At 44.5% G+C, this 21,871-nt stretch overlaps 1 protein-coding gene across 1 annotated transcript in view; it reads left to right on the top strand.

The window, feature by feature from the left end:
• CDH23 (cadherin related 23) overlaps positions 1 to 21,871 on the top strand; it is a 1,302,172-nt gene that overhangs the window by 1,177,549 nt on the left and 102,752 nt on the right. Inside the window, 2 exon segments of the mRNA XM_044299558.1 lie at positions 3,669 to 3,878; positions 4,196 to 4,303. Coding sequence (XP_044155493.1) covers positions 3,669 to 3,878; positions 4,196 to 4,303 — 318 coding nt within the window.

Genomic DNA, 21,871 nt, shown 5'->3' with positions numbered 1-21,871 from the left:
GGAAAATAGAGATACAATTTCAAAATTTCACATTTTTGGCAGATTTTCCATTTTAATATTTTTTTTCCAGTTACAAAGCAAGGGTTAACAGCCAAACAAAACTCATTATTTATGGCCCTGATTCAGTAGTTTACAGAAACATCCCATATGTGGTCGTAAACTGCTGTACAGGCACACGGCAGGGCGCAGAAGGAAAGGAATGCCATACGGTTTTTGGAAGGCAGATTTTGCTGGACTGGTTTTTTTGACACCATGTCCCATTTGAAGCCCCCCTGATGCACCCCTAGAGTAGAAACTCCAAAAAAGTGACCCCATTTTAGAAACTACGGGATAGGGTGGCAGTTTTGTTGGTACAAGTTTAGGGTACATATGATTTTTGGTTGCTCTATATTACACTTTTTGTGCGGCAAGGTAACAAGAAATTGCTTTTTTGGCACCGTTTTTTTTTTTTTGTTATTTACACCATTCATCTGACAGGTTAGATCATGTGCTAATTTTATAGAGCAAGTTGTCACGGACGCGGTGATACCCAATATGTATACAATTTTTTTTATTTATGTAAGTTTTACACAATAATTTCATAAAAAAAAAAAAAAAATGTTTTAGTGTCTCCATAGTCTAAGAGCCATAGTTTTTTTCAATTTTTGGGCGATTATCTTAAGTAGGGTCTCATTTTTTGTGGGATGAGATGACGATTTTATTGGCACTATTTTGGGGTGCACATGACTTTTTGATTGCTTGCTATTACACTTTTTGTGACGGAAGATGACAAAAAATGGCTTTTTTTACACCGTTTTTATTTTTATTTTTTTACGGTGGTCATCTGAGGGGTTAGGTCATGTGATATTTTTATAGAGCCGGTCAATACGGACGCGGCGATACCTAATATGTATACTTTTTTTATTTATGTAAGTTTTACACAATGATTTCATTTTTGAAACAAAAGAAATCATGTTTTAGTGTTTCCATAGTCTAAGAGCCATAACTTTTTCAGTTTTTGGGCGATTATCTTGGGTAGGGTATGATTTTTGCGGGATGAGATAACGGTTTGATTGTTACAATTTTGGCGTACATGCGACTTTTTTGATCACTTTTATTACCTTTTTTGGGAAGTAAGGTGGGCAAAATTCCAATTTCATCATAGTTTTTAATTTTTTATTTTTATGGCGTTCACCGTTCGGGTAAAGTAACATTACCGTTTTATAGATCAGGTCGTTACGGACGCGGCGATACCAAACATGTGTAGGGAATTTTATTTTTTTCATTTTTAATCAGTGATAAATGTGTTTTTTGATTTTTACTTTATTTTCACTTTTTCCACTTTTTTTTTTGACCCAGACCCACTTGGTTCTTGAAGATCCAGTGGGTCTGATGTCTGCATAATACAGTACAGTACAATATATATTGTACTGTACTGTATTTTACTTACACTTTGTCTGAACAGATCTATGCTTTCAGCACAGATCTGTTCAGAACCATGGACAGCAGGATGCCTGAGAAGGCGTCCTGTTGCCATGGGAACCTTCCCCGTCTGCTCAGTAGTTGCCAGAACTGCGCAGACGGGGAAGGGTAAGGACGGGGCTTGGGGGGGCTGCCTGGAAGCTCTCTCCCTCTCCATTCGGGGGGCTGCAAAGGCACAGCAGCCCCCCGATGGGAGAGGGAGGGAGCTCCCTGAGCTGTTAACCTTTTCCATACAGCGGTCCGTACGGACCGCTGTATGGAAAGGGTTAAACGGCTGACATCGCATCACCGATGTCAGCCGTTTATACCAGGGTGCCAGCAATGTGCTGGCACCCTGGTATACCCACTAGACGCCAACGATTATGCAATGGGAGGTGGGCGGGGGATCGCGATCCCGCCTACCGCACCGCCCGCCTCCCGCACCGCCCGCACCGCCCGCAACCCTCCCCCTGCACCTCCCACCGTGTGAAAAATAACTCAGGGGTGCAGGGGGGAGGGATACTGGAAAAAAAATTAATCCTAAAGTTTCTGATCCCCGCGGTCAGGGACCGCGGGGATCAGAAACTGCAGAAATCGCAGCAAACCGCAGGTCTGAATTGACCTGCGGTTTGCCGCGATCGCCGACATGGGGGGGTCACGGGACCCCCCCGCGCATTTAGCCTAGGTGCCTGCTCAATGATTTGAGCAGGCACCGGGGTCCGATCACTGCCAGCCGCACGGCAGTGATCGAAAATGCACAGGGCGTACATGTACGCCCTGTGTCCTTAAGTACCAGGGCACAAGGGCGTACCTGTACGCCCTGTGTCCTTAAGGGGTTAAGGGTTAATGTAATAGTAACATCTTTGGTGGTCTACAGTAATGAAGGGTGTAGTACCAGCTTCCATGGTTTTCTACCAAGAAATCAAAGTGGTTAATCATGCCTGGCGACAGTCCTGTTTTCATAGGGCTGTCCTATTAAATGGACTTAAAAAAAAGGCAACACCTGTCTAAATTTATGTAAAAGAAGCATTTCCAGGTTATTTGGGAGTTGTTGCTGGGTCAAGCAAAAATGGGCATCTGTCAGCAGATTTGTACCTATGAAACTGGCTGACCTGTTGCATGTCTGCTTGGCTGAATATATCTGTGTTGGTGCTATGTTCATATGTGCCCACATTACTAAGATTTTTTTTAAATATTTTTATTATACATATGCAAATGAGCCTTTAGGAGCAACAAAGGTGTTGCCGTTATTCATAGAGGCTCAGTTCTCTCTGCAACTGCTGCATGCTCTCCAATTTAATTGACAGGGCCAGGATGCCAAAGCATAATCAGGGGTGCACCTAGCCTTTTGGCTGCCTGAGGCAAAAACTGAAACAGCGCCCTTATAATGTGTGTCAGTACCAAAAACTACCCCCTTTTAGTGCACCCAGTTTAACAAATGTCCCCATAGTGTCCCCCTTATAATGTGTGCCAGTACAAAAATGCTCCTTTTGCAGCAGCAATGTGCTTTCTCCAGTTACAAAATAATGACCCAAACCCCATTGTGGCCCAAAGCATGCTTCCAAATAAAAATAATAAACTGAAATACTTACCTCCATTCTGCTGTCAGTGATGCAGTGCAAGACAGAGACCTCTTCTAGTCTGTGCACTGAGCTCTATGCAGCCCTGCTGAGACAGCACGATAATAATGACACCAGCCTCTGATAGGCTACAGGAACTAGGAATGGTGGGCCAGGGAGACATCGCTCCTGTGCCCAGTCTCAGCATTCAACTGTATTGTTGTCCTGGATGCAGAGATGCAGTGGAATATGTAAAGATGAGCGTTTCCACAATGGAAGTGCCCATGGCCCTTCTGTTGCCCCCTCTAGCCCCTACTTGGTGCTGCCTGAGGCAATCGCCTCATCTTACCTCATTGGCGTTGCACCCATTAGTATAAACACACCTGGCCCTGTCAATCAAAGTGGAGAGGGTGCAGCAGTTGCAGAGAGAGCAAAGCCTCTAGGTGTAACAGCAATGACCCCAGTTGCTCCTAGAGGCTCATTTGCCTAAAACATCCTTTTTTCAGAAATGCAGGCGCATATGAACATCGGACTAACACAGAAGCCTTCAGTTGCCCAGATTTATGTAATGAAGGTGCTGTTATTATGATGATTTTTTTAATGAATATATTATTGATGTGATACATATAAGACAAAGCTAACTTTCTCTTGTATCTTCTTCCTATTTAGACTGTTGTTGAAGTACGGGTATTAGATATTAATGACAATGACCCTGTTCTCCTCAACCTGCCACTAAATATAACCATCAGTGAGAACACGCCGGTATCAACACCCATCACCAGAATTCTCGCTAGCGATGCTGACACCGGACGCAATGCAATTCTGACTTTTAATATAACTGCAGGGAATGGAGAGAATACATTTTTCATCAATGAAAATGTAAGTCTACTTCTTGCAATGCAATGACTGGAGGTGTGGTTTAGAAGGTATCTCAATAGAAGAGTAGAATAGTTACTCTATACACATGCACACAGTTCAGCTTGGGGATCATAGCAATTAGAGATGGACCACCGTAGGAAGTATGTGGCACAATAGAATAAGTTGACTGACCGAATCAAGCAAAATGCAATAAAAAAAACAGAAATAAAGAGTCGCTCTTTGTAGAGTTTACTAATCCAAATTGAGATTAACCTGACATGAAATATTAAGAAATTTTATCTGGAAACCTAATATATATTTTTCCATGTTTCCCTCAGTCTGGAATAGTTTATGTAAATCGACCTCTTGATAGAGAGATAATTTCGGAATACAGACTAACCGTGACTGTGAGAGACAATCCCGAAAATATACGCAACTCAAGAAGGGTAAGAAAAATTCATTGGAAAAAATTAATCCTAACAGTTTTAAGAACCATGTTTGCTGAATTTAAATCTTCAAATGGGCCTGCTAGGGGTCCATTACCTAGAGTGTTGATTCATTCATTCTGGTCACGAAAATATACATTTTCAAAGTACCCTTACAAAGTGTTGCCTGAAATATCAAAATGGTTGCATTTTACTGACTGTACAAGGGACATTAGCTAAACAACATCAATTTCTCTGAAATAACTTCCTGCTTCTCATCTATTGGCTGAATTTCCTGCCCCCTGTATTCACTCTGTCCATAATGCTGGCATTATTGAATGTTTTCTGCAATTATTTTTTTTGCATACTGATCTAAATGAAGAAGTAAACAGTACAGGGCACCTTGAAAGTTGCTTTTTAAGGACCAGCCGTGGTAGGTTAAAGTAGTAAGCCCCTATTACTTAATATTTTCATGGAGTTTCACTTTAAGGTTATATTTACATGGCCAAAATCCACTGCAGAGAAATCTATAGAAGATCAGTAGCTGAAAACAGGTGGATTTTGGTGGCATATTTGTAATTTGGTGGTGGTTTTAGAGGAGTTTTTACAAGAGCTTTAGAAGAGTTTTTAGTTGAGGTCTTCTGCATCCCCTTCGACTTTTAATGAAATCAACAATCAAATCTGCTTCAAAGTAGTAAGATGTCACTTATGGAGTGTTTTTAAACCACCATTTTTACTAGTGATGAGCAGCAGGGGCCATATCCAAATTTGCGATATTTGCAAATATTTTGTAGAATATTCGTCATATATTTGTGAATTCGAGATTATGTTCTTGATTGCGAAAATCGGCAATGTATTATTTGCGTAATGCACGCAAAATACCGGCAGTGGGGTAGGCAGCTTTTCTATTGGTTGCTAGGGATGTTGCTAATCTGTGACAAAGCCTTCTCATTGGCCCACAAGCTAGAAGAAGGGAGGAATGATCACCTGATATGTACTGTGTTAAAAAAAAGAAAATATATTCATCATTACGAATATATAGCACTATATTCTAAATATTCGCAAATTCTCGAAGTGCCGATATTCGCATAAAAATTAGCTTTTTGAATATTCACGCTCAACACTAATTTTTACACTGTGTGCATAAGGTGTAGTTTTTGCATTAAATTCGGTGGCAGATTTTAACATAGTAACATAGTTTATAAGGCCGAAAAAAAGACATTTGTCCATCCAGTTCGGCCTGTTATCCTGCAAGTTGATCCAGAGGAAGGCAAAAAAAAAAACTGTATGGTAGAAGCCAATTTTCCTCACTTAAGAGGAAAAAAATTAAATTCCTTCCCAACTCCAATCAGGCAATCAGAATAACTCCCTGGATCAACGACCCCTCTCTAGTAGCTATAGCCTGTAATATTTTTTTTATTTTATTTTTTCAGGAAAACTCAGAACTAGGGATGAGCGAACTCGAACTGTATAGTTCGGGTTCGTACCGAATTTTGGGGTGTCCGTGACACGGACCCGAACCCGGACATTTTCGTAAAAGTCCGGGTTCGGGTTCGGTGTTCGTCGCTTTCTTCGCGCTTTTGTGACGCTTTCTTGGCGCTTTTTGAAAGGCTGCAAAGCAGCCAATCAACAAGCGTCATACTACTTGCCCCAAGAGGCCATCACAGCCATGCCTACTATTGGCATGGCTGTGATTGGCCAGAGCACCATGTGACCCAGCCTCTATTTAAGCTGGAGTCACATAGCGCCGCCCGTCACTCTGCTCTGATTAGCGTAGGGAGAGGTTGCGGCTGCGACAGTAGGGCGAGATTAGGCAGATTAACTCCTCCAAAGGACTTGATTAACTGATCGATCTGCAGCTGTGGATCATTGAGCTGCTGATCCTCAATTGCTCACTGTTTTTAGGCTGCCCAGACCGTTTGTCAGTCACATTTTTCTGGGGTGATCGGCGGCCATTTTGTGTCTTGTGGTGCGCCAGCACAAGCTGCGACCAAGTGCATTTAACCCTCAATGGTGTGGTTGTTTTTTGGCTAAAGCCTACATCAGGGTGAAGCTGTCACACCAAGTGCATTTAACCAGCAATAGTCTGTTCATTTTTTGGCCATATACAAAATCAGGGGCAAGCTGCGCCTGTCACCAAGTGCATTTAACCCTCAATGGTGTGGTTGTTTTTTGGCTAAAGCCTACATCAGGGTGAAGCTGTCACACCAAGTGCATTTAACCAGCAATAGTCTGTTCATTTTTTGGCCATATACTAAATCAGGGGCAAGCTGCGCCTGTCACCAAGTGCATTTAACCCTCAATGGTGTGGTTGTTTTTTGGCTAAAGCCTACATCAGGGTGAAGCTGTCACACCAAGTGCATTTAACCAGCAATAGTCTGTTCATTTTTTGGCCATATACTAAATCAGGGGCAAGCTGCGCCTGTCACCAAGTGCATTTAACCCTCAATGGTGTGGTTGTTTTTTGGCTAAAGCCTACATCAGGGTGAAGCTGTCACACCAAGTGCATTTAACCAGCAATAGTCTGTTTATTTTTTGGCCATATCCCAGTCTAATTCTGTCACTAAATCCATACCGGTCACCCAGCGCCTAAATACTAGGCCTCAAATTTATATCCAGCTAAATCTGTCCCTAGTGCTGTAGCTGGGCGAGTTATTTAGTGTCCGTTCAAGCACATTTCTTGTTCTGGGTTGAAATACAATTCCCAATTTAGCAATTTCATAATTTAGTGGTTTCTGCTATATCAGAGCTATTTGAAATCTATCCCTAAAAGGGTATATAATATTCAAGGTGCACATTGGGTCATTCAGAATAACTTCACACACACCCGCTACTGTGTATTTCCAAGTCTAATTCTGTCACTAAACCCATACCTGTCACGCAGCGCCTAAATACTAGGCCTCAAATTTATATCCAGCTAAATCTGTCCCTAGTGCTGTAGCTGGGCGAGTTATTTAGTGTCCGTTCAAGCACATTTCTTGTTCTGGGTTGAAATACAATTCCCAATTTAGCAATTTCATAATTTAGTGGTTTCTGCTATATCAGAGCTATTTGAAATCTATCCCTAAAAGGGTATATAATATTCAAGGTGCACATTGGGTCATTCAGAATAACTTCACACACACCCGCTACTGTGTATTTCCAAGTCTAATTCTGGCACTAAACCCATACCTGTCACCCAGCGCCTAAATACTAGGCCTCAAATTTATATCCCGCTAAATCTGTCCTTAGTGCTGTAGCTGGGCGAGTTATTTAGTGTCCGTTCAAGCACATTTCTTGTTCTAAGTTGAAATACAATTCCCAATTTAGCAATTTCATAATTTAGTGGTTTCTGCTATATCAGAGCTATTTGAAATCTATCCCTAAAAGGGTATATAATATTCAAGGTGCACATTGGGTCATTCAGAATAACTTCACACACACCCGCTACTGTGTATTTCCAAGTCTAATTCTGGCACTAAACCCATACCTGTCACCCAGCGCCTAAATACTAGGCCTCAAATTTATATCCCGCTAAATCTGTCCTTAGTGCTGTAGCTGGGCGAGTTATTTAGTGTCCGTTCAAGCACATTTCTTGTTCTGGGTTGAAATACAATTCCCAATTTAGCAATTTCATAATTTAGTGGTTTCTGCTATATCAGAGCTATTTGAAATCTATCCCTAAAAGGGTATATAATATTCAAGGTGCACATTGGGTCATTCAGAATAACTTCACACACACCCGCTACTGTGTATTTCCAAGTCTAATTCTGGCACTAAACCCATACCTGTCACCCAGCGCCTAAATACTAGGCCTCAAATTTATATCCCGCTAAATCTGTCCTTAGTGCTGTAGCTGGGCGAGTTATTTAGTGTCCGTTCAAGCACATTTCTTGTTCTGGGTTGAAATACAATTCCCAATTTAGCAATTTCATAATTTAGTGGTTTCTGCTATATCAGAGCTATTTGAAATCTATCCCTAAAAGGGTATATAATATTCAAGGTGCACATTGGGTCGTTCAGAATAACTTCACACACACACGCTACTGTGTATTTCCAAGTCTAATTCTGGCACTAAACCCATACCTGTCACCCAGCGCCTAAATACTAGGCCTCAAATTTATATCCCGCTAAATCTGTCCTTAGTGCTGTAGCTGGGCGAGTTATTTAGTGTCCGTTCAAGCACATTTCTTGTTCTGGGTTGAAATACAATTCCCAATTTAGCAATTTCATAATTTAGTGGTTTCTGCTATATCAGAGATATTTGAAATCTATCCCTAAAAGGGTATATAATATTCAAGGTGCACATTGGGTCATTCAGAATAACTTCACACACACCCGCTACTGTGTATTTCCAAGTCTAATTCTGGCACTAAACCCATACCTGTCACCCAGCGCCTAAATACTAGGCCTCAAATTTATATCCCGCTAAATCTGTCCCTAGTGCTGTAGCTGGGCGAGTTATTTAGTGTCCGTTCAAGCACATTTCTTGTTCTGGGTTGAAATACAATTCCCAATTTAGCAATTTCATAATTTAGTGGTTTCTGCTATATCAGAGCTATTTGAAATCTATCCCTAAAAGGGTATATAATATTCAAGGTGCACATAGGGTCATTCAGAATAACTTCACACACCCGCTACTGTGCATTTCCAAATCTAATTCTGTCACTAAACCCATACCTGTCACCCAGCGCCTAAATACTAGGCCTCAAATTTATATCCCGCTAAATCTCTCGTTACCGCTGTCCTGTTGTGGCTGGGAAAGTTATTTAGTGTCCGTCAAAGCACATTTCTTGTTCTGGGTTGAAATACAATTCCCAATTTAGCAATTTCATAATTTAGTGGTTTCTGCTATATCAGAGCTATTTGAAATCTATCCCTAAAAGGGTATATAATATTCAAGGTGCACATTGGGTCATTCAGAATAACTTCACACACACCCGCTACTGTGTATTTCCAAGTCTAATTCTGGCACTAAACCCATACCTGTCACCCAGCGCCTAAATACTAGGCCTCAAATTTATATCCCGCTAAATCTGTCCTTAGTGCTGTAGCTGGGCGAGTTATTTAGTGTCCGTTCAAGCACATTTCTTGTTCTGGGTTGAAATACAATTCCCAATTTAGCAATTTCATAATTTAGTGGTTTCTGCTATATCAGAGCTATTTGAAATCTATCCCTAAAAGGGTATATAATATTCAAGGTGCACATTGGGTCATTCAGAATAACTTCACACACACCCGCTACTGTGTATTTCCAAGTCTAATTCTGGCACTAAACCCATACCTGTCACCCAGCGCCTAAATACTAGGCCTCAAATTTATATCCCGCTAAATCTGTCCCTAGTGCTGTAGCTGGGCGAGTTATTTAGTGTCCGTTCAAGCACATTTCTTGTTCTGGGTTGAAATACAATTCCCAATTTAGCAATTTCATAATTTAGTGGTTTCTGCTATATCAGAGCTATTTGAAATCTATCCCTAAAAGGGTATATAATATTCAAGGTGCACATAGGGTCATTCAGAATAACTTCACACACCCGCTACTGTGCATTTCCAAATCTAATTCTGTCACTAAACCCATACCTGTCACCCAGCGCCTAAATACTAGGCCTCAAATTTATATCCCGCTAAATCTCTCGTTACCGCTGTCCTGTTGTGGCTGGGAAAGTTATTTAGTGTCCGTCAAAGCACATTTCTTGTTCTGGGTTGAAATACAATTCCCAATTTAGCAATTTCATAATTTAGTGGTTTCTGCTATATCAGAGCTATTTGAAATCTATCCCTAAAAGGGTATATAATATTCAAGGTGCACATTGGGTCATTCAGAATAACTTCACACACCCGCTACTGTGCATTTCCAAATCTAATTCTGTCACTAAACCCATACCTGTCACCCAGCGCCTAAATACTAGGCCTCAATTTTATATCCCGCTAAATCTGTCCTTAGTGCTGTAGCTGGGCGAGTTATTTAGTGTCCGTTCAAGCACATTTCTTGTTCTGGGTTGAAATACAATTCCCAATTTAGCAATTTCATAATTTAGTGGTTTCTGCTATATCAGAGCTATTTGAAATCTATCCCTAAAAGGGTATATAATATTCAAGGTGCACATTGGGTCATTCAGAATAACTTCACACACACCCGCTACTGTGTATTTCCAAGTCTAATTCTGGCACTAAACCCATACCTGTCACCCAGCGCCTAAATACTAGGCCTCAAATTTATATCCCGCTAAATCTGTCCCTAGTGCTGTAGCTGGGCGAGTTATTTAGTGTCCGTTCAAGCACATTTCTTGTTCTGGGTTGAAATACAATTCCCAATTTAGCAATTTCATAATTTAGTGGTTTCTGCTATATCAGAGCTATTTGAAATCTATCCCTAAAAGGGTATATAATATTCAAGGTGCACATAGGGTCATTCAGAATAACTTCACACACCCGCTACTGTGCATTTCCAAATCTAATTCTGTCACTAAACCCATACCTGTCACCCAGCGCCTAAATACTAGGCCTCAAATTTATATCCCGCTAAATCTCTCGTTACCGCTGTCCTGTTGTGGCTGGGAAAGTTATTTAGTGTCCGTCAAAGCACATTTCTTGTTCTGGGTTGAAATACAATTCCCAATTTAGCAATTTCATAATTTAGTGGTTTCTGCTATATCAGAGCTATTTGAAATCTATCCCTAAAAGGGTATATAATATTCAAGGTGCACATTGGGTCATTCAGAATAACTTCACACACACCCGCTACTGTGTATTTCCAAGTCTAATTCTGGCACTAAACCCATACCTGTCACCCAGCGCCTAAATACTAGGCCTCAAATTTATATCCCGCTAAATCTGTCCTTAGTGCTGTAGCTGGGCGAGTTATTTAGTGTCCGTTCAAGCACATTTCTTGTTCTGGGTTGAAATACAATTCCCAATTTAGCAATTTCATAATTTAGTGGTTTCTGCTATATCAGAGCTATTTGAAATCTATCCCTAAAAGGGTATATAATATTCAAGGTGCACATTGGGTCATTCAGAATAACTTCACACACACCCGCTACTGTGTATTTCCAAGTCTAATTCTGGCACTAAACCCATACCTGTCACCCAGCGCCTAAATACTAGGCCTCAAATTTATATCCCGCTAAATCTGTCCCTAGTGCTGTAGCTGGGCGAGTTATTTAGTGTCCGTTCAAGCACATTTCTTGTTCTGGGTTGAAATACAATTCCCAATTTAGCAATTTCATAATTTAGTGGTTTCTGCTATATCAGAGCTATTTGAAATCTATCCCTAAAAGGGTATATAATATTCAAGGTGCACATAGGGTCATTCAGAATAACTTCACACACCCGCTACTGTGCATTTCCAAATCTAATTCTGTCACTAAACCCATACCTGTCACCCAGCGCCTAAATACTAGGCCTCAAATTTATATCCCGCTAAATCTCTCGTTACCGCTGTCCTGTTGTGGCTGGGAAAGTTATTTAGTGTCCGTCAAAGCACATTTCTTGTTCTGGGTTGAAATACAATTCCCAATTTAGCAATTTCATAATTTAGTGGTTTCTGCTATATCAGAGCTATTTGAAATCTATCCCTAAAAGGGTATATAATATTCAAGGTGCACATTGGGTCATTCAGAATAACTTCACACACCCGCTACTGTGCATTTCCAAATCTAATTCTGTCACTAAACCCATACCTGTCACCCAGCGCCTAAATACTAGGCCTCAAATTTATATCCCGCTAAATCTCTCGTTACCGCTGTCCTGTTGTGGCTGGGAAAGTTATTTAGTGTCCGTCAAAGCACATTTTTTGTTCTGGGTTGAAATACAATTCCCAATTTAGCAATTTCATAATTTAGTCGTTTCTGCTATATCAGAGCTATTTGAAATCTATCCCTAAAAGGGTAGATCATATTGAAGGTGCACATAGGGTCATTCAGAATAACTTCACACACACGCTTCTGTGCATTTCCAAGTCTAATTCTGTCACTAAATCCATACCGGTCACCCAGCGCCTAAATACTAGGCCTCAAATTTATATCCCGCTGAATTTGAATACAATACATTGGGCCAAATAATATATTTGTTGTTGTGGTGAACCATAACAATGAGAAAAACATCTAGTAAGGGACGCGGACGTGGACATGGTCGTGGTGGTGTTAGTGGACCCTCTGGTGCTGGGAGAGGACGTGGCCGTTCTGCCACATCCACACGTCCTAGTGTACCAACTACCTCAGGTCCCAGTAGCCGCCAGAATTTACAGCGATATATGGTGGGGCCCAATGCCGTTCTAAGGATGGTAAGGCCTGAGCAGGTACAGGCATTAGTCAATTGGGTGGCCGACAGTGGATCCAGCACGTTCACATTATCTCCCACCCAGTCTTCTGCAGAAAGCGCACAGATGGCGCCTGAAAACCAACCCCATCAGTCTGTCACATCACCCCCATGCATACCAGGGAAACTGTCTCAGCCTCAAGTTATGCAGCAGTCTCTTATGCTGTTTGAAGACTCCGCTGGCAGGGTTTCCCAAGGGCATCCACCTAGCCCTTCCCCAGCGGTGAAAGACATAGAATGCACTGACGCACAACCACTTATGTTTCCTGATGATGAGGACATGGGAATACCACCTCAGCATGTCTCTGATGATGACGAAACACAGGTGCCAACTGCTGCGTCTTTCTGCAGTGTGCAGACTGAACAGGAGGTCAGGGATCAAGACTGGGTGGAAGACGATGCAGGGGACGATGAGGTCCTAGACCCCACATGGAATGAAGGTCGTGCCACTGACTTTCACAGTTCGGAGGAAGAGGCAGTGGTGAGACCGAGCCAACAGCGTAGCAAAAGAGGGAGCAGTGGGCAAAAGCAGAACACCCGCCGCCAAGAGACTCCGCCTGCTACTGACCGCCGCCATCTGGGACCGAGCACCCCAAAGGCAGCTTCAAGGAGTTCCCTGGCATGGCACTTCTTCAAACAATGTGCTGACGACAAGACCCGAGTGGTTTGCACGCTGTGCCATCAGAGCCTGAAGCGAGGCATTAACGTTCTGAACCTGAGCACAACCTGCATGACCAGGCACCTGCATGCAAAGCATGAACTGCAGTGGAGTAAACACCTTAAAACCAAGGAAGTCACTCAGGCTCCCCCTGCTACCTCTTCTGCTGCTGCCGCCTCGGCCTATTCTGCTGCTGCCGCCTCGGCCTCTTCCTCCGCCTCTGGAGGAACGTTGGCACCTGCCGCCCAGCAAACAGGGGATGTACCACCAACACCACCACCACCACCTCCGTCACCAAGCGTCTCAACCATGTCACACGCCAGCGTTCAGCTCTCCATCTCACAAACATTTGATAGAAAGCGTAAATTCCCACCTAGCCACCCTCGATCCCTGGCCCTGAATGCCAGCATTTCTAAACTACTGGCCTATGAAATGCTGTCATTTAGGCTGGTGGACACAGACAGCTTCAAACAGCTCATGTCGCTTGCTGTCCCACAGTATGTTGTTCCCAGCCGGCACTACTTCTCCAAGAGAGCCGTGCCTTCCCTGCACAACCAAGTATCCGATAAAATCAAGTGTGCACTGCGCAACGCCATCTGTGGCAAGGTCCACCTAACCACAGATACGTGGACCAGTAAGCACGGCCAGGGACGCTATATCTCCCTAACTGCACACTGGGTAAATGTAGTGGCAGCTGGGCCCCAGGCGGAGAGCTGTTTGGCGCACGTCCTTCCGCCGCCAAGGATCGCAGGGCAACATTCTTTGCCTCCTGTTGCCACCTCCTCCTTCTCGGCTTCCTCCTCCTCTTCTTCCACCTGCTCATCCAGTCAGCCACACACCTTCACCACCAACTTCAGCACAGCCCGGGGTAAATGTCAGCAGGCCATTCTGAAACTCATATGTTTGGGGGACAGGCCCCACACCGCACAGGAGTTGTGGCGGGGTATAGAACAACAGACCGACGAGTGGTTGCTGCCGGTGAGCCTCAAGCCCGGCCTGGTGGTGTGTGATAATGGGCGAAATCTCGTTGCAGCTCTGGGACTAGCCAATTTGACGCACATCCCTTGCTTGGCGCATGTGCTGAATTTGGTGGTGCAGAAGTTCATTCACAACTACCCCGACATGTCAGAGCTGCTGCATAAAGTGCGGGCCGTCTGTTCGCGCTTCCGGCGTTCACATCCTGCTGCTGCTCGCCTGTCTGCGCTACAGCGTAACTTCGGCCTTCCCGCTCACCGCCTCATATGCGACGTGCCCACCAGGTGGAACTCCACCTTGCACATGCTGGACAGACTGTGCGAGCAGCAGCAGGCCATAGTGGAGTTTCAGCTGCAGCACGCACGGGTCAGTCGCACTACAGAACAGCACCACTTCACCACCAATGACTGGGCCTCCATGCGAGACCTGTGTGCCCTGTTGCGCTGTTTCGAGTACTCCACCAACATGGCCAGTGGCGATGACACCGTTATCAGCGTTACAATACCACTTCTATGTCTCCTTGAGAAAACACTTAGGGCGATGATGGAAGAGGAGGTGGCCCAGGAGGAGGAGGAGGAGGAGGAGGAAGAGGGGTCATTTTTAGCACTTTCAGGCCAGTCTCTTCGAAGTGACTCAGAGGGAGGTTTTTGGCAACAGCAGAGGCCAGGTACAAATGTGGCCAGCCAGGGCCCACTACTGGAGGACGAGGAGGACGAGGATGAGGAGGAGGTGGAGGAGGATGAGGATGAAGCATGGTCACAGCGGGGTGGCACCCAACGCAGCTCGGGTCCATCACTGGTGCGTGGCTGGGGGGAAAGGCAGGACGATGACGATACGCCTCCCACAGAGGACAGCTTGTCCTTATCCCTGGGCAGCCTGGCACACATGAGCGACTACATGCTGCAGTGCCTGCGCAACGACAGCAGAGTTGCCCACATTTTAACCTGTGCGGACTACTGGGTTGCCACCCTGCTGGATCCACGCTACAAAGACAATGTGCCCACCTTACTTCCTGCACTGGAGCGTGATAGGAAGATGCGCGAGTACAAGCGCACGTTGGTAGACGCGCTACTGAGAGCATTCCCAAATGTCACAGGGGAACAAGTGGAAGCCCAAGGCCAAGGCAGAGGAGGAGCAAGAGGTCGCCAAGGCAGCTGTGTCACGGCCAGCTCCTCTGAGGGCAGGGTTAGCATGGCAGAGATGTGGAAAAGTTTTGTCAACACGCCACAGCTAACTGCACCACCACCTGATACGCAACGTGTTAGCAGGAGGCAACATTTCACTAACATGGTGGAACAGTACGTGTGCACACCCCTCCACGTACTGACTGATGGTTCGGCCCCATTCAACTTCTGGGTCTCTAAATTGTCCACGTGGCCAGAGCTAGCCTTTTATGCCTTGGAGGTGCTGGCCTGCCCGGCAGCCAGCGTTTTGTCTGAACGTGTATTCAGCACGGCAGGGGGCGTCATTACAGACAAACGCAGCCGCCTGTCTACAGCCAATGTGGACAAGCTGACGTTCATAAAAATGAACCAGGCATGGATCCCACAGGACCTGTCCGTCCCTTGTCCAGATTAGACATTAACTACCTCCCCATAACCATATATTATTGGACTCCAGGGCACTTCCTCATTCAATCCTATTTTTATTTTCATTTTACCATTATATTGCGATGCTACCCAAAGTTGAATGAACCTCTCCTCTGCCTGTGTGCTAGGCCTAAATATATGCCAATGGACTGTTGCAGTGGTGGCTGACATGAAGCCTGATTCTCTGCTATGACATGCAGACTAATTCTCTGCTGACATGAAGCCAGATTGTCTGTTACGGGACCTCTCTCCTCTGCCTGGGTGCTGGGCCTAAATTTATGACAATGGACTGTTGCAGTGGTGGCTGACGTGAAGCCTCATTCTCTGCTATGACATGCAGACTGATTCTCTGCTGACATGAAGCCAGATTGTCTGTTACGGGACCTCTCTCCTCTGCCTGTGTGCTAGGCCTAAATATATGCCAATGGACTGTTGCAGTGGTGGCTGACGTGAAGCCTGATTCTCTGCTATGACATGCAGACTGATTCTCTGCTGTCATGAAGCCAGATTGTCTGTTACGGGACCTCTCTGCTCTGCCTGTGTGCTAGGCCTAAATATATGCCAATGGACTGTTGCAGTGGTGGGTGACGTGAAGCCTCATTCTCTGCTATGACATGCAGACTGATTCTCTGCTGACATGAAGCCAGATCCTCTTTTACGGGACCTCTCTCCTCTGCCTGGGTGCTGGGCCTAAATTTATGACAATGGACTGTTGCAGTGGTGGCTGACGTGAAGCCTCATTCTCTGCTATGACATGCAGACTGATTCTCTGCTGACATGAAGCCAGATCCTCTGTTACGGGACCTCTCTCCTCTGCCTGGGTGCTGGGCCTAAATTTATGACAATGGACTGTTGCAGTGGTGGCTGACGTGAAGCCTGATTCTCTGCTATGACATGCAGACTGATTCTCTGCTGTCATGAAGCCAGATTGTCTGTTACGGGACCTCTCTGCTCTGCCTGTGTGCTAGGCCTAAATATATGCCAATGGACTGTTGCAGTGGTGGGTGACGTGAAGCCTGATTCTCTGCTATGATATGAAGACTGATTCTCTGCTGACATGAAGCCAGATTGTCTGTTACGGGACCTTTCTCCTCTGCCTGGGTTCTGGGCCTAAATTTATGAAAATTGACTCTTACAGTGGTGGGTGACGTGAAGCCTGATTCTCTGCTATGATATGAAGACTGATTCTCTGCTGACATGAAGCCAGATTGTCTGTTACGGGACCTTTCTCCTCTGCCTGGGTTCTGGGCCTAAATTTATGAAAATTGACTCTTACAGTGGTGGGTGACGTGAAGCCTGATTCTCTGCTATGATATGAAGACTGATTCTCTGCTGACATGAAGCCAGATTCTCTGTTACGGGACCTCTCTCCTCTGCCTGGGTGCTGGGCCTAAATTTATGACAATGGACTGTTGCAGTGGTGGCTGACGTGAAGCCTGATTCTCTGCTATGACATGCAGACTGATTCTCTGCTGACATGAAGCCAGATTCTCTGTTACGGGACCTCTCTCCTCTGCCTGTGTGTGTGCTGGGCCTAAATATATGCCAATGGACTGTTGCAGTGGTGGCTGACGTGAAGCCTCATTCTCTGCTATGACATGCAGACTAATTCTCTGCTGACATGAAGACAGATTCTCTGTTACGGGACCTCCCTCCTCTGCCTGGGTGCTGGGCCTAAATATATGCCAATGGACTGTTGCAGTGGTGGGTGACGTGAAGCCTCATTCTCTGCTATGACATGCAGACTAATTCTCTGCTGACATGAAGCCAGATTGTCTGTTACGGGACCTCTCTCCTCTGCCTGTGTGTGTGCTGGGCCTAAATATATGCCAATGGACTGTTGCAGTGGTGGCTGACGTGAAGCCTCATTCTCTGCTATGACATGCAGACTAATTCTCTGCTGACATGAAGACAGATTCTCTGTTACGGGACCTCTCTCCTCTGCCTGTGTGTGTGCTGGGCCTAAATATATGCCAATGGACTGTTGCAGTGGTGGCTGACGTGAAGCCTCATTCTCTGCTATGACATGCAGACTAATTCTCTGCTGACGTGAAGACAGATTCTCTGTTACGGGACCTCCCTCCTCTGCCTGGGTGCTGGGCCTGAATATATGCCAATGGACTGTTGCAGTGGTGGGTGACGTGAAGCCTGATTCTCTGCTATGACATGCAGACTAATTCTCTGCTGACATGAAGACAGATTCTCTGTTACGGGACCTCTCTCCTCTGCCTGTGTGTGTGCTGGGCCTTAATATATGCCAATGGACTGTTGCAGTGGTGGCTGACGTGAAGCCTCATTCTCTGCTATGACATGCAGACTAATTCTCTGCTGACATGAAGCCAGATTGTCTGTTACGGGACCTCTCTCCTCTGCCTGTGTGTGTGCTGGGCCTAAATATATGCCAATGGACTGTTGCAGTGGTGGCTGACGTGAAGCCTCATTCTCTGCTATGACATGCAGACTAATTCTCTGCTGACATGAAGACAGATTCTCTGTTACGGGACCTCCCTCCTCTGCCTGGGTGCTGGGCCTAAATATATGCCAATGGACTGTTGCAGTGGTGGCTGACGTGAAGCCTCATTCTCTGCTATGACATGCAGACTGATTCTCTGCTGACATGAAGCCAGATCGTCTGTTACGGGACCTCTCTGCTCTGCCTGTGTGCTAGGCCTAAATATATGCCAATGGACTGTTGCAGTGGTGGGTGACGTGAAGCCTCATTCTCTGCTATGACATGCAGACTGATTCTCTGCTGTCATGAAGCCAGATTGTCTGTTACGGGACCTCTCTGCTCTGCCTGTGTGCTAGGCCTAAATATATGCCAATGGACTGTTGCAGTGGTGGGTGACGTGAAGCCTCATTCTCTGCTATGACATGCAGACTGATTCTCTGCTGTCATGAAGACAGATTCTCTGTTACGGGACCTCCCTCCTCTGCCTGGGTGCTGGGCCTAAATATATGCCAATGGACTGTTGCAGTGGTGGCTGACGTGAAGCCTCATTCTCTGCTATGACATGCAGACTAATTCTCTGCTGACATGAAGACAGATTCTCTGTTACGGGACCTCTCTCCTCTGCCTGGGTGCCGGGGCCTAAATATCTGAGAATGGACTGTTCCAGTGGTGGGTGACGGGAAGCCAGATTCTCTGCTATGGAACCTCTCTCCAATTGATTTTGGTTAATTTTTATTTATTTAATTTTTATTTTAATTCATTTCCCTATCCACATTTGTTTGCAGGGGATTTACCTACATGTTGCTGCCTTTTGCAGCCCTCTAGCTCTTTCCTGGGCTGTTTTACAGCCTTTTTAGTGCCGAAAAGTTCGGGTCCCCATTGACTTCAATGGGGTTCGGGTTCGGGACGAAGTTCGGATCGGGTTCGGATCCCGAACCCGAACATTTCCGGGATGTTCGGCCGAACTTCTCGAACCCGAACATCCAGGTGTTCGCTCAACTCTACTCAGAACACAAAAAATAAATATATTGTATTTGCAATTGATCAAGCAAGTATGTACATACGCTTCCATACTGTAATGCTGTTTAACAGCATTTTTTCATTTTACAAACAAAAAACAAGAACAAAAAAGATAAAGATAACTATTAAGAAATTCTAGACATATTGCTGTTCAATACACCTTTGTAGACAATTGAGACTTAGTAAACGTCAGTAAACTGCAGCTTTTTTTTCTCTGTGACATACAGGGCTACTAAACATTGTTTTAAATGATCCATTTAAGTAAGTCCTTGGATGCTATATACAATCCATGTACAAAGCATCATAGGAATTCTGACACAAACAGAATTTTTGAGTTGTCTGTTGTACGTTCATTGTGTCGTTTTTAGTTTTCTATAGCAATATACTTCCCTTTTTCATTTTAGGTTTTTCTATGTCTATAAATCTCTGGGCAGGTTACAAAGTGCAGACTTGCTTGGTTGCGGAATGGCCCAATTGCAACGGCAGCATTCCGTTCAATAGCTGGGCTCTCATTTCTTGGATGCTATTCATTATCTTCTTCTGATGACCAGCCAGAGTCACCCCGAGCCTTCTCAGATCCTCCAAAGTCATTTTGTTTAGGGTACTTTCACACTAGAGTTTTTCTTTTCCGGCACTGAGTTCCGTCAAAAGGGCTCAATGCCGGAAAAGAACTGATCAGGTATATCCCCATGCATTCTGAACGGAGAGTAATCCGTTCAGGATGCATCAGGAGGTCTTCAGTTCAGTCATTTTGACTGATCAGGCAAAAGATAAAACCGCAGCATGCTACGGTTTTATCTCCGGCCCAAAAAACTGAAGACTTGCCTGAATGCCGGTATTTTTTTTTCCATAGGAATGTAATAGTGCGCATGCGCAGACCGAAAAAAAGGTGAAAAAAAAGGTCAGATCCGTTTTGCCGGATGACACTGGAAAGACTGATCCGGCATTTCAATGCATTTTTCTGACTGATCTTACAAATGCTATCAGTTGGCATACGTTTTGCCGGATCTGGCAGGCAGTTCCGGCGACCGAACTGCTCGCCGGATCACTCTGCCGCAAGTGTGAAAGTACCCTTACTGAATCCATTGAAGTGCATCCATTCTCCACAAATGTATCAGCATGCCTTTTCATCTTTATGGCCTCTAGCCACTCATTTACTGATCTGTATGCAGCACTTCCAACTGTATTTTGCTCAACCAGTAAATTTGATACCCTGATCCATAGGATTTGGATTTGGCAACCGGTCACCTTCCTCAAAAGCTTTAATTACATCTTGGTTGGTCATTTCCCAGTATGGTCTCTCTCTATATGACATGACTTGCCACATCACAATTCCATAGCTCCACACATCACTTGCAGAGGTGAAGTTATGGAAAGCAATGGCTCCAGGGTCGGTCCATCAAATTGGTATTTTTCCACCTCTTGTAGTATATGTGGCTTCAGAATCATCTTCAAGAACCCGGGATAGACCAAAGTCTAAAACTTTGCAGACCAGGTTACTATTAATGAGTATGTTCCTTGCTGCCAGGTCTCTGTGGACATAGCCCATGTCTGAAAGGTACTTCATTTCAGATGCTATACCCCTCAGCATACCCACAAGCTGAATTACAGTGAATTGGGCATAATTTTTCTTTAGGAAGGTATCCAAAGAGCCATTTTTCATGTATTCTGTTACAATCATTACAGGTTCACTTTTTGTGACGTGACAACTCCCTCTAAGTAGATGATGTTTGGATGGTCAAATTGTCCCATTATACTGGCTTCACCCAATAAGTCTTTCCTCTGCTTGTCAGTGTATCCACGTTTAAGAGTCTTAATAGCAACTGGAAATTCAGTTTTTCCTGGTAGTTTAATGCTGCCACTGCAAACTTCTCCAAATTACCCGCTCCAATTACTCTTTCAATAGTTATACAGAAAGCATCAATTTCTTTGTCAAATCCGTGTACTGCCTGGTTTGGGTCTTCGATGGTATGAGGGTCAACATATGTCTTTATTCCTGGAAATGTAACTGTAGTGGCACAAAAGATGTGTCCGTTGTGAAAATGCATCTTTTCCTCTTCTGGATCTTGCTTAGCTTTGCTGTAGCCGCATTTCCTTCCACTGAAAAGAAAACCAGCCATTCCGGCCAGAATAATAATCCCCACAGTGACTGACACCGCTGTAATAGGAATCTGACTCTGATCACCAGTTGCTGCAAATGACATAGCCTGTATTATTATTATTACACTCCAGAAATACATCCAGACCCCTCTTGAACTCTTTTAGTGAACTTACCATCACCACCTCCTCAGGCAGAGAGTTCTTTAATCTCACTGCTCTTACTGTAAAGAATCCTCTTCTATGTTTGCGTACAAATCTTCTTTCCTCCAGACGCAGAGGATGTCCCCTTGTTACAGTCACAGTCCTGGGGATAAATAGATGATTGGAGACTGACGCCTGATATATTTATTCATAATTATTAAACTCCCCTCAGTTGTCTTTTTTCTAAGGTGAAGAACCCTAATGTTTATAATCTTTCAGGGTACTGTAGTCCCCCTGTTACGACACTCACCGCCAGGTAGATGACGCCGCTGGTAAGTGAATAAGCCCCTTTCTCC

The sequence above is a fragment of the Bufo gargarizans genome, chromosome 6, assembly GCF_014858855.1.
Source record: "Bufo gargarizans isolate SCDJY-AF-19 chromosome 6, ASM1485885v1, whole genome shotgun sequence".
NCBI lineage: Eukaryota > Metazoa > Chordata > Amphibia > Anura > Bufonidae > Bufo > Bufo gargarizans.
The sequence above is the reverse complement of the archived record's forward strand: the minus strand, read 5'-3'. Positions and strand labels throughout refer to the sequence as shown.